This window comes from Arachis duranensis, chromosome 3, assembly GCF_000817695.3.
Source record: "Arachis duranensis cultivar V14167 chromosome 3, aradu.V14167.gnm2.J7QH, whole genome shotgun sequence".
In the NCBI taxonomy this organism is placed as follows: Eukaryota; Viridiplantae; Streptophyta; class Magnoliopsida; order Fabales; family Fabaceae; genus Arachis; species Arachis duranensis.
In genome coordinates this window covers 112,244,339-112,256,579 of record NC_029774.3, presented here as the reverse complement: position 1 = coordinate 112,256,579, position 12,241 = coordinate 112,244,339, and the positions used below count along the sequence as shown (strand labels likewise).

Below are 12,241 nucleotides of genomic sequence, written 5' to 3'. Positions count from 1 at the left end.
CAATCATTTTCTTTTTTTTTTTTTTTCTCATAATAAGATTTTTTCTTGTTTAAGATTAGGATATTTACCGTCAAAAAATTTTGAAAATTTGGGATGTTAGAAGAGAAAGGTAAAAAAACAAAAAGAAAACAAGAAAAAAAGTATTTTAGATTCATACATGTATTATAAAAAATGTTTGAAAACCATCAGAATTTATTATTTTTAATAATCAGTTATTTATTGATATTTAAAAATATAAAATAAAATATGTTGTTAGATTACTAAACTAAAAAAATTGAATTGATATGATAAAAATAATAAATTCTAATAATTCTAGTATTTCTCTACCTACTATTGTATATTTTTTGGTGACTTACCTGCTATTGTATATAATAAGTTGCGAGAGAGATGCATGGAAGAGATATAAATTGAAGTTTGAATGCTTGGATTGGAATTACAAGACAAAGAAGAAAAAGTTGACGAAAGCTTGTGAAATTTATACAGTTTTAGAAGGTTGTGATTGGTTAAGAGCATTATGTAATCTCAGCCACAAACTTGAGGACCCATCAGGGACCACCAATTTGTTAAATTCTCGAATTCGAGTACTCGTATATGTCAATATGTGACTCCAAAGTGCTACGGCTCTGTACTTGGAGTTTCAATAATCATATCATTAGCCCTTAACTACAATTTATTTCTTTTAATTTTTCTTATCGTCGTTGTATTCTTGTTTCGTAAACTATCCAGAATTACAGAAATTTCCGTACTTGAAGCATAAACATGCTTTGATATATATCATTAAAAGAAGGTAAAAGACAGTAATGGCTTCTTTCAATTTTTTTAATTGATACTACTAAATATAATTCTCTCGCATCTTTTTTCTTGATCTTACTTAAAAAATGTACAATGAAAAATCACATCTTATAACATTAATCAAGAAAAAAAAAATTAGAGGATTCATTTTGATATAAGATAATCATATCTAATAACAATTAAGCGTAATGAGAATTAAACTTTGCATTTGCTCCAAAATTTCACTAATAAAGTATATATTATAGGTTGGTTACATTGACCGGTATTATTCTCTTTAGACAAACTTAACATTTGACCAGATAACTATTTGTAATAGATGCAACTCTTAACCCTTTATACTAAATAAGACAACGTGAGTTTCTTACTTTCTTCTTGTTTAATTGTAGAGATAGATTTAGAGCCATGGAAACTGGAAAATGATCAGTTTCACATAGCAAGTAAATTAATCCGTCCAAGACTAGAATGATAGTGAGAACATTGTTTTGCATACATGATGAGATAGATGAACATAGAAAAAAGAATAGTAGTACACAAGTTACAGAATAGGCGGTAGGAGAAGCTTAGTTGTCATAAACAATATTTTGTCCAACACATTGAAGTGATAAATTAAACAATGCTAATCTGTTATCTGACACGGCATCCTCCAATTATTTTACCTAATTAGTATTGGCTAATTGCTACTGTACTAAGCTTCTTGTGGTTAATGCATAGCTGTCCATCAAAACAATTAGAAACCAGACCAACAAAACTAGATTATCCACGTGAACTATTCTATTTTTGATGTCCAAACACATGAAACCATTTTTCATATTTTAACATTTTACATTACAGCAAGAGTGAGACCGACATCTTAATATATATATATATATATTATAATATTCAATGTATGAAATATTATACACAATCACATTATTTTTATGTTTTACAAAAGGTGTTGAAACAAGTTTTTCAGTTTTTGCATTATTAGACATGATTTTGACTTGTAAACTATTATATATTGAGAGGATGAATTGCAATTTATAATCAGATGGTTCACTATTTATATCTGATATATTACTAATTTTGTGGATTATTGATGGCCAAATAATAATGTAATTGCATGTATAAAATTTTGTTTTAGTAGAGAAAAAAAATATCAAAGAACAAGTGCACGTGAACTATGTATACAAAGTTCGAGGTGCCGAGTGTTATTGCATCAAAATCCCTTCGAACCACTCATTGGTTTCATTGTCAGTAGTGAGGCAAAAAAATCTTGTGATTAAAAAATGAGCAAAGAAGAGAAGGAGGGAAGAAGAGAACCAAATGAGTTTGAGAATAATAAGAAAGTAAGAGTAGAAGAAGAAACACAGAGAGTAGGAAAAAAGCCTATTATTCAAATGAAGAAGATACAAGGTTGTGAGGTTGAGGCCATTGGCATCAACTACAAGATCCTCAAACATAAAACCGATCACCCTTTTAAAATCTTCAGTAAATCACCACAACAAGAATTGGAAGAAGCTGAAGAAGAAGAAGAAGAAGAAGAAGAAGAAGATGCTGAAGAAGCAGAAGCAGAAAAAGCTTCCTCACAAAGGTGTTGCGGTGGAGGAGTAAGGCATGTTCTCAAGAATGTGAGTTTCAAAGCCAAGCCATGGGAAATCCTTGCAATTGTTGGGCCAAGTGGTGCTGGAAAATCATCACTGCTTGAGATTCTTGCAGGAAAAGTTACTCCACAGAGTGGTTCTGTGTTGCTGAATCACAAGCCTGTGGAGAAAGCTCAATTCAGGAAGCTCTCAGGTTATGTAACACAGAAAGATACTTTGTTTCCATTACTTACAGTTGAAGAAACTATGATGTTCAGTGCAAAGCTAAGGCTAAGGCTCCCTCAGGAGCAGCTCCAATCTAGGGTCAAGTCACTGATCAAGGAGCTCGGACTTGATCATGTTGCCGGGGCGCGAATTGGTGATGAAAGGGTTCGAGGAATATCCGGTGGCGAAAGGCGCAGAGTTTCTATTGGTGTTGAAGTCATACATGATCCAAAGGTGTTGATTTTGGATGAACCAACTTCTGGTCTTGATAGTACTTCAGCATTGCAAATTATTGATATGCTTAAGGTGATGGCTGATACTAGGGGAAGAACCATAATCCTTAGTATCCATCAACCCGGATTCAGAATTGTGAAGTTGCTCAATTCATTGCTTTTGTTGGCAAATGGTTCTGTTTTACACCATGGCACTGCTGATTTGCTTAGTGTAAATATGAGGCTAATGGGTTTAGAGCTTCCCCTTCATGTCAATGTGGTTGAGTTTTCCATCGAGTCCATTGATGCCTTTCAGCAACAACAGATATGCAAGAGATTCCAGGTACAAACGCCAAGGCGATTGCAGGGGACGGTGCTGCCACAGAAGAAAGGTGATGATGAACAAGGTGAGTGTAGAAGTGGTAGGTTTACTTTACAACAGCTCTTTCAACAATCCAAGGTGATTGATGAAGAAGCTATCAATGCTGGAATGGATTTCACTTGTGATTTTGCTAATTCTAGATTGAGAGAAACTATGATCCTCACTCATAGGTTCTCCAAGAACATCTTTCGTACAAAAGAGCTTTTTGCATGTAGGACTATTCAGATGCTGATTTCAGGGCTTGTTCTGGGATCCATCTTTTGTAATCTCAAGGATGATCTTGAGGGAGCAGAAGAAAGGGTTGGTCTATTTGCTTTCATTTTAACTTTTTTGCTATCAAGCACCATAGAAGCTCTACCAATTTTTCTGCAAGAAAGGGAGATTCTGATGAAGGAGACATCTTGTGGAAGCTACAGAGTATCATCCTATGCTATTGCCAATGGCCTAGTTTACCTACCATTTCTTCTAATCCTAGCCATTTTGTTCTCAATTCCATTATACTGGCTTGTTGGTCTCAACAAGAATTTCATGGCATTTCAACACTTCCTGTTGCTGATATGGCTGATTCTATACACTGCAAATTCAGTTGTGGTCTGTTTCAGTGCTCTGGTGCCTAATTTCATTGTTGGGAATTCAGTCATTGCTGGTGTCATTGGATCATTCTTCTTGTTCTCTGGATACTTCATATCACAGCATGAGATTCCAAAATATTGGATTTTTATGCATTACATATCTCTTTTTAAGTATCCTTTTGAAGGGTTTCTAATAAACGAGTTCTCCAACTCAGGTAAATGCTTGGAGTACATGTTTGGTGGATGTGTGGTGAGTGGTGAAGATGTGCTCAAAGAAGAAGGTTATGGTGGGGAGAGTAATAGATGGAAAAATGTTGGGGTGATGATGGGCTTCATCTTGCTTTACAGGTTCATATCCTATGTGATTCTTAGATACAGATGCTCACAGAGGGGGTTCAGGAGTGTGGTCATCATCTAAAGCTTATGGTGGTGATTCATTCTCTCTCTTCCTAAGAGGCTTCAAACTTCACATGTCTTGGAGTTTTCTTCTGATAGCAACAAAAGATGTTATCAACCAGAAAAAAAAAATATAAAGAATTACAGGTTTGGTCAGTGCCAACAAATTGTACTAACATGATATTATGTTGGTTTTTTTGTTTTATATGATTTTATATTCTCACCATCTAGATTCTTCTTCCCCTAACAATTTCCTTTATAATTCTAATCTTGTTAACTAATTCCTTAACCAGCTGTATTCTCAAAGTAGAACGGGATTACACTATAACAATAACTTGTCACCAGGCTTGAATAGCTAACTATTCCTTATTGAATTCATTTTTTGAAATCTCCAACCATGTGAAACAGAATATGCATCTGTTCTGTAGTGTGGCACTTGAGCTGTATTGGGCTCATTGTTCTTGCAATCAAGACTGAGCTATTATCAGTAAATCACATGTTTAACAGTACCAAAATCAGTAAATTGGAAGGGTCAGCTCCTAATTTTGATCAAAGCTCGACACTTAATTGCTTATACATTTCAATTATTCCACTAAAAATTTTGGAGCATCTCCATCTTTTCAATTATTCAACTGTGCTGTATGACAAGGGGACTAGGGGAGGAACATGCATTAAATTCAAATGAACAACTTCATTTTGCATAGTTAATATACAACGGGAGTAACTAGTGATATATGTTTTCAATACTATACAAAAAATACAAGGTGAAAGTGCTGAAGGGAAAAAAGGAACAAAACATAGAATGAGGACAATCCTTTCACTTCCTTCTGAGCAGCTTGTTCAATCCGAAAGCCGAGTTATTTATCATTATCACTATCATGCAAGAGGGCCCCTCTTACTTTGGTCCTGCCCAAGAAAGGTGAGTGAAAAACTATGAAATTACAGTAGTACTAGAAAGTAAGGTGAATATGATGGAAATATCGCTTGCCTGCGATGCGCCGGCACCACACGATTCTTAACTTTCGTAGTGTCACGAGCTGTTTGCTTAGCTGCTAATCCAACATGAAGGTGAGAAATAAAATTTGATTAACTTGGTAGGAAATGATGCCTAATGCTTTGCAAATACAAGCCAAAACCCTTTGTAAAACCAATACCACTAAAATAGAAGATTTGATTTCTCCAACATTCAAAATGGAAGAACAAGCATTTCTCCTCTTACTCATGTCACTTTCTTTGCCGCATAAGAAAATAGATCTGAGTCAATCAACCTTGAGATTTTTTTTTCCACAATGCACTCACACCACATAAATGATAAACTACACAGGCTAGTTCAATAAGACCTTCAACTGAGGAAAAAACTTTTAACACCTTTTCAGAATGACAATGTACACAACAGACCTGGTGAGTTTTGTGGCCCATTAGTGGAAACCCCAACTTTCTCGAAGTCACTAATCTTTTGAAACTTATGCCGGTGTTCCAGTTGTTGGCGTAGAGTTTCATTTCTTTCCTGATAGATAGGAAAGAAAGTTAAAGTGTCCATTTCAGACATCTAAGGCTAACGTTACAAATTATCATATTATGTTAAAAATTGTGTGTGAGCAAAAAAAAAAAAAAACCCCACAAATAGCCACAAGAAGAATGAATCATATAAAGAATATACCAATGAATCTCACACCAAAATAATGGAGATTCTACAATACTTGGTCATTATACATGGGTTTGGAAGTTTGCAATAACAGTTTTGTTACTGTTGTAAAGTAGGATTGCCAAACTGGTTTCCAGCACAACCCCAACCAAAGATTACGATATGAAAAATCAACCAAAAACTATATAAAAATTAATTATTTATAGTGTAAAAGTTTTGACACATTTTGCAATTGTACCTTTTCAGCTTCTACAATGTTTGTCAACCGGCTAGTGCGCTCTTGCTCTGGAGGCACAACATGTAAAAGTAACAGTTAATTCCAACACACCCACATAAATTCAATTTTAGTCCAGCAACATTCTTGGAAGACAAAAATGGATTGCACTATTATATTGTTATAACACCAAAAAAAGGGCAATGAGGGGTAGATCAGCAAGAATAAACAAAAATCAAAATACATAAAATTAAATTGAACATTCTAAAAATATAAACTAAAACTTCTAAATAATACTTGAACTCTCCATATCAAGAACGATTGAAGCACATATCAAGGTCTAACCAAAAAGGAACTTGCATGGTCTAACCTTCTACAAGAGAACGCTTTATGTTTTTATATGCCTTAAAGAGCCTCGAGGATATATTTGAAATAGCTTCATTAGCAGTGGAATCCACGAGTTTGGTAAGAGGAATGGTAATTAGAGGCATTCCTTTTGATTTCTGAGCAACTAATTTTGCATTACTAATACCTGAAATAAATAAGATGGACAAATTATGGTATCCACCAAGGAGTATGATTCCTTAAAACAACTCCCAAACACATAGTATGGCATTCTTTATTCAATGCATCAATAAACTTTTAAATTCAAACATGTCAAAGGCGTCCACAAAGGATATATTTTCCAATATTTGAAAAAGATAGCACCATAATCTCTTACACCGAAACCTATGGATTCAGTAACTAATTAACAAATTAGTGGCATCAAAATGAATAAATAAATCTTTACAAAAACAACATGTATGATACTATTTACTTTAAACTATCAATGGAAAGGCACAAAGAGTATACGTATAGGAACCACTAGTTACCATCAGAGCTTGAATTGGCCTCTAAAACCAGCTTCAGATCTTCTGACTTGAGGGAAGCTACAAAGTAGTCAACAAACTCTGACCAAGAACCCCCTATTCCAATGATGTCCCTCTGCACAAAAGGTAAAATGAAAAATCTTAACATAGAAATAACAAATCATCAGGGTTAGGATCTACAATGTCGTGGCATCCATGTTTCACAGTAAGGCAATTTGTCTTTTGATCAACCTCTTAACCAAATTAAATCATAGGGTGCAGCATTTTGGCCATCAAAGTTTCAAAATATTCTTCCTTTTTAACAGCAGTATGATTCACAGATCAAATTTATCAATAAAAACAGAGAACAAATCAGAATGCAGAATCAGGTGAGATGAGAATGCTTACAATGTCCTCAAGGAGTGGAACTGAGAAACGAGCTTCCCAAGTGTGAGAGTGGAAATCAGTGACATGAATCACAATGTGAGAAGTATCAGGAGCATAGGCATGCAACAAAAAGGAGCTCAAAGGACATGATCTGTGACCTGAAAAGTCCACCTTTGGCTCCGCAAAGATGGGTTCAAAGTCCTCAAACACCATTGCCACCAGTTAAGATGATGCTCCCACTGTTACAGAAAAAAAAAAATCTGAAGTTATAAAAATGCATTACCAAATGCATTTCAAGAGAAGGAAGAAAGATTCTAACTTTGAACCCAAGATGGCTTCTTTCAATCTGGAACTTGGATTGACCTCCGGAGTGAATAATTCCCAGCTTCAATTCCAAGTCTTTAGTACACTTTTTTTCTCGCTGTCAAATAAAATCTGAGAGGAGAAATTGAAAGATGAGCTGAGAAGAAGGAACCTCGAATCGTTGAAGGAGGGAAGGAATTGAAGTACTGAATTTGCTCTCTAATTTGCTTGTTCGGAGAGAGTCAGTGAGTCTGAGTAAAGACTCGTTAGACAAGAAAAAACGTGGCTCCAAAGAAGGAAAACCCTTGTTTGGATTCAAACCATGCGATAGTCACTCTCTCTCAAGTCTCCATTCGCTGCTTCTTCTTCATTTTGATTTATTTTTTCCTTTGTGCTGAAGAACACAATACATCAAGGCTGGGTAACAAACACCAACCCAAAAACCCCCCCAAAACAAAAACAAAGCCACGGAAGGAAACCTCATAAACTGACCTTTGTTTAAAAACATTTCAATTTATTCACACAAATTGTCTATGAAAATATTTAAAAATATTACATGCATACCAAAAATGATTTAATAAATTAATCATCACGTATTTGTACATATAATTTACATATTTTTCAACTAAATAATCAGTAATCAAAATAATTAAATTTATCATGGTAGAATAATCAAACTTTTTTACCATAAGATCGTAAAAAATTACATGAAACAATCATACATATTTCTATATAATGACTGATTAATAATTAATTTTTTGTGTACATCTAGAAAAATATTTTATTTTTATGTTTATTTAAAATTTTCAAAATTTAATTTCTACGAATAATTTATTTTTAGAAATATTTTTTCTAAAATAAAAAATGTTATTCTTATTCATAAGGGTGAATATTTAGTATTTCAAAAATATTTTATGTACACTAAATCAGGAACGGACATACCGGGGCGAATGGAGGTCTCGGTCCCCAACTTTTTTTAAAAAAGATTAATAGTAATAAATTATTAAGTATGATTTAATTTTTTAAAAAATTTATTTAGTATTTAGTCTAATATAAATAAAAATTCAGTCTAACCTAAATATTAATGATTTTTAATATCTAAAAAGTAAGTAACAATATTAAAAAATTTAAAAAGATATTATTACTAATATTTTTTAATTAAATAAAATCCTTCAAATTCTATAAAGTAGATTTTTTTTCCTTCTTGTGAACGTCCTTCTTGATTCATTTGATATTAATTCTCTTTGTTTCAACTATTACAATTGAGAGATCTTTTTCAGTTATGAATATTGTGAAGAATAACTCAGAAACAAAATGAAAGATGAATTCTTTGCTATTTGTCTTTTAATTATATTGAAAAAAAAATTGCTGAAAAATTTGATACAGACTCTATTATCGATGAATTTTATGATACGAAGAATCGACTACTTCGTTAATAAAAAATACATACATATTTTTTGTACTTTAAAATGTATTCTCACGATATATTTTTGTATACATTTTACGTTATATAATTTTTTGCATAATTTTTTAATATTATATATGTTATTAACCCATGATAATATTTCTGGATTCGTCCTGTACTAAATATTAGCCACCAAATCACTGTATAAATATATATTGTTTCACACATTTTTAATGAGTATTTTATATCCCAATATATATTTTATACAAGTGACTAATTTTTTGTTTACACAACAAAATTGTAAATATTTTTATACCAAAGGAATAAAAATTTAAATATAAAATTGCTATTATATTCATCTATTATTATATTTCTTATCAAAGAATTTCTTATTTTATTGATATTGAAGTTGTTTTAAAAATTAAAAATTTATTCCCAAAAATATGTATAATAAAATAAATGTATTCTACTTTATTTTTAAAAATATTGCAAATAATTCTAGATCATTGGTAACACTAAACAAATAATTTTTTTTTATCATACTCGAATATAATATTTGTGAACATAATATTCCTAAGAATATAAGTATCAAAGTTGGATTCCCATTTTGGTATAAAATAATTTTAAAACTTCGGAAGTTTGGAACAATCCTCCGTTCCTCCTATCCATACATAATATATATAAAACTTCAACTTTATTTAAAGATTATAGTAATATTAATATTAAATAAATTAATTATGTTTCTATCATTTATAAATTTTATTTTTCCCTTATATCCACTATAAATTTGACAAAGAATTAAAACGCAACTTTAAACAATGAGTCTATAAATCTTTTTTCACTTTTATTATATTTACTTTGTTCATTTTATGCTTCATTGAGATTTCATAATTACAAGCCGATTATGATGATATATTCTCTTTCATATTTATTTTTAGTCCCACCTATAAAATCAATGGTGAGAAATCACACTTTACTTTCTAAAGTGAAATTCAAACTTTAGAAGATCCAAATCCATTACAATACATTATGAAATCAGCATATTTCCCATTACACTCATCAGGAATTTGGGATCTAACACGGTTCATTCATAGGTTTACATCTGGATTCATGTCCCTATGCTACTTTGCAAGTAAAAGGGGGTAACTAACCCTCAATAATGTGTACTAAAAGCAAGATTAAAATAACATCAACAATTATTTTCACTAGCAACTAAACTACAATGGCATCCTCAAAATTGGTGGAAGTTTCATAACATTTATGTAGAGAAATATCATAACCGAGATTTTCCATGAAAGTATTAGAAAGGTACAAGAAGAGTAACCAAGATCAAGAAGATCAGATTAACTGAAGGACACTCCATTGCCATTTGTAACTTCTCCAATGCAGTAGATTTTATTTGTATCACTTCTATTCTCAAGTATTCTATCAGCTGTGTCTGGACTAACTACCAAGACCATCCCTATGCCCATATTAAAAGTTCGTCTCATCTCTGAGTCTTCTATCTTCCCAGCCTAACGAGAGAGGTTATCAATATATTTAGTATATGAAATTTTAAGTCTAAATTAAAATATGTATAATTGCTGATGGATAAAACTTATAAACAAAACTTTGGAAAGTGTGCGCCCTAACATTTGTGGTTTTCTTTTCAAAAATATCTCTAACGTTTAATCTCATTCAATTTTGTTCCTAATGTTTTTTATTTGTATCAAAATTATCCCTAGACGTTAACTCCATCTAAAACATTAAGGACAAAATTGAAAATATTTAGATGTAGTATTGACACAAATCGAAAATGTTAAAGACAAAATTGAATGAATCCATAACGTTAGAAACAAAATTGGATGAAATTAAACATCAAGGGTATTTTTGAAAAAAAAAGTAAAAAACGTTAGGGACAAAAATTATACTTTACCCTATATTTTCTAATAAATTATTTTTTTTTTTTTTCAGAAGAGGATATAAGAGAAAAAAAAATGCATTACCTCCTGAAGCCACTTAAACACTGGAAGCACATCCCATGAATCTTTGTATATAGTAGCACCAAGGCCTTCTGGAAAGATTCGGGGTATATTATCTGTGAAACCACCACCTGTGATGTGGGCAATTCCTTTCACCCCTCCCTTGCTAACCATGTCAAGCACCTATTTCACGAAGAGACAAGTCTTCCAAGATCAGAAGGGGGCATCACACTGAAAGAACAATCATTGTCGTGTGCTACGAAGAAAAATGAATCACCTGTTTAACGTAAATAAAAGTTGGGGCCATCAGAGCCTCTGCAACTGTGACATTACCACCAGGAAGTTGATCTTTCAATGAAAGACCACTTTGAGCAAGCACTCTGTTAAGATATACTAGCGCAACTCAGTAACTTAAAATTATGTGAAATTTGATGGATTCTCAATTCAAAACCAACCTTCTTACAAGTGAGAAACCATTAGAATGAACACCACTAGATGGTAGACCAATAAGGACGTCACCAGCAGTAATGTTCTTCCCATTGATTACAGAATCTTTCTTCACAATGCCAACTGCACAGCCACTAAGATCATACTCACCTTCCTTGTATAGACCAGGCATTTCTGCAGTCTAAAAATTATATTAAATTTAATTAAGTGCAAGAGAAGAATTATAAAAACTAAAAAGTCACATCATCTCTTTGTCTGCTGGTGGCTGAGCATGGAACAAATAAAGCCATTGGGCTACATGCAAATATGCAAAACCCAATCATCAATAAAAACACTTGGAACAAGGTCTCTATCAGAAGCATTTGCTATTTTCATAACTTCATCTAACAATCTGAACCTTTTTACTAAATGAAACCTATATAAATCTCACAAGGCCAAAACAGTTTGCAATGTCTAATCAAATTGCTTCTCAAACAAGATTCTGCTTCAATGTATAGCCATAGTTGTTAGAACCATACAGTTCCAGTTGCTTATATACTGTTACTGTAGTTTACGTCTCGGCAAAATAACTTAGCACCGAATTAATCAGAGTGATAAAATAAATTGCAAAAAGATATAATACCTCTCCTCCTAAAAGCGCACAGTCAGATTGCTTACAGCCCTCAACAATGCCTTTTATAACCTGAAGAAGAAGAAGAAAACATATCAGTTTTCTCAGTGTATGGCACTTTAAAAGTTGAAACAAAACCATGGAATGACAAATTCCATTACCTGCTCAGCAACATCGACATCAAGGTGGCCAGTAGCAAAGTAATCAAGGAAAAACAGAGGCTTTGCCCCTGATGTAACAATGTCATTCACACTCATTGCAACCTATGCAAGTAACAGCACAC

At 32.6% G+C, this 12,241-nt stretch overlaps 3 protein-coding genes across 4 annotated transcripts in view; 1 reads left to right on the top strand and 2 right to left on the bottom strand.

Moving 5' to 3' along the window:
- The first annotated feature begins 1,822 nt into the window (after window positions 1-1,822).
- Window positions 1,823-4,364, top strand: LOC107480222 (ABC transporter G family member 5-like). The gene has a single exon (XM_016100375.3). It carries the CDS (start codon window positions 2,058-2,060, stop codon window positions 4,158-4,160), a length of 2,103 nt encoding a protein of 700 aa, XP_015955861.1. The 5' UTR covers window positions 1,823-2,057; the 3' UTR covers window positions 4,161-4,364.
- A 441-nt stretch (window positions 4,365-4,805) lies between these two features.
- On the bottom strand, window positions 4,806-7,991 carry LOC107480221 (uncharacterized). 2 transcript variants are annotated; one of them, XM_016100373.2, is made up of 8 exons: window positions 7,552-7,991; window positions 7,254-7,471; window positions 6,870-6,981; window positions 6,368-6,529; window positions 6,022-6,068; window positions 5,537-5,645; window positions 5,127-5,190; window positions 4,806-5,044 (listed from the first exon to the last, which is right to left on the bottom strand). In XM_016100373.2, the coding sequence occupies exons 2-8, from the start codon at window positions 7,443-7,445 to the stop codon at window positions 4,996-4,998; spliced, it is 735 nt and encodes a 244-aa protein (XP_015955859.1). In that variant the 5' UTR covers window positions 7,446-7,471; window positions 7,552-7,991; the 3' UTR covers window positions 4,806-4,995. The 2 variants fall into 2 exon arrangements, with proteins under 2 accessions (XP_015955859.1, XP_015955860.1); XM_016100374.2 differs by having other exon boundaries at window positions 5,127-5,187.
- Window positions 7,992-10,006: 2,015 nt separating this feature from the next.
- LOC107480220 (phosphoribosylformylglycinamidine cyclo-ligase, chloroplastic/mitochondrial) overlaps window positions 10,007-12,241 on the bottom strand; it is a 3,187-nt gene continuing 952 nt past the window's right edge. Inside the window, exons 3-8 of the mRNA XM_016100370.3 lie at window positions 12,120-12,221; window positions 11,971-12,030; window positions 11,357-11,529; window positions 11,179-11,281; window positions 10,926-11,084; window positions 10,007-10,454 (exon numbers count right to left, since the gene is read on the bottom strand). Of these exons, the coding sequence (XP_015955856.1) occupies window positions 10,284-10,454; window positions 10,926-11,084; window positions 11,179-11,281; window positions 11,357-11,529; window positions 11,971-12,030; window positions 12,120-12,221 (768 nt within the window). The 3' untranslated portion in view covers window positions 10,007-10,283. The remainder of the gene's footprint in view (window positions 10,455-10,925; window positions 11,085-11,178; window positions 11,282-11,356; window positions 11,530-11,970; window positions 12,031-12,119; window positions 12,222-12,241) is intronic.

What these genes read in the sequence shown, in the direction of transcription:
- LOC107480222 (XM_016100375.3), top strand. Translation starts at nt 2,058, where the DNA reads ATGAGCAAAGAAGAGAAGGAGGGAAGAAGAGAACCAAATGAGTTTGAG.
- LOC107480221 (XM_016100373.2), bottom strand. Translation starts at nt 7,445, where the DNA reads ATGGTGTTTGAGGACTTTGAACCCATCTTTGCGGAGCCAAAGGTGGAC. An exon ending in GGCCAATTCAAGCTCTGATG is followed by an intron (nt 6,530 to 6,869) that starts GTAACTAGTGGT and finishes TATTTATTTCAG; the next exon opens with GTATTAGTAATGCAAAATTA. An exon ending in ACATTGTAGAAGCTGAAAAG is followed by an intron (nt 5,646 to 6,021) that starts GTACAATTGCAA and finishes CCTATCTATCAG; the next exon opens with GAAAGAAATGAAACTCTACG.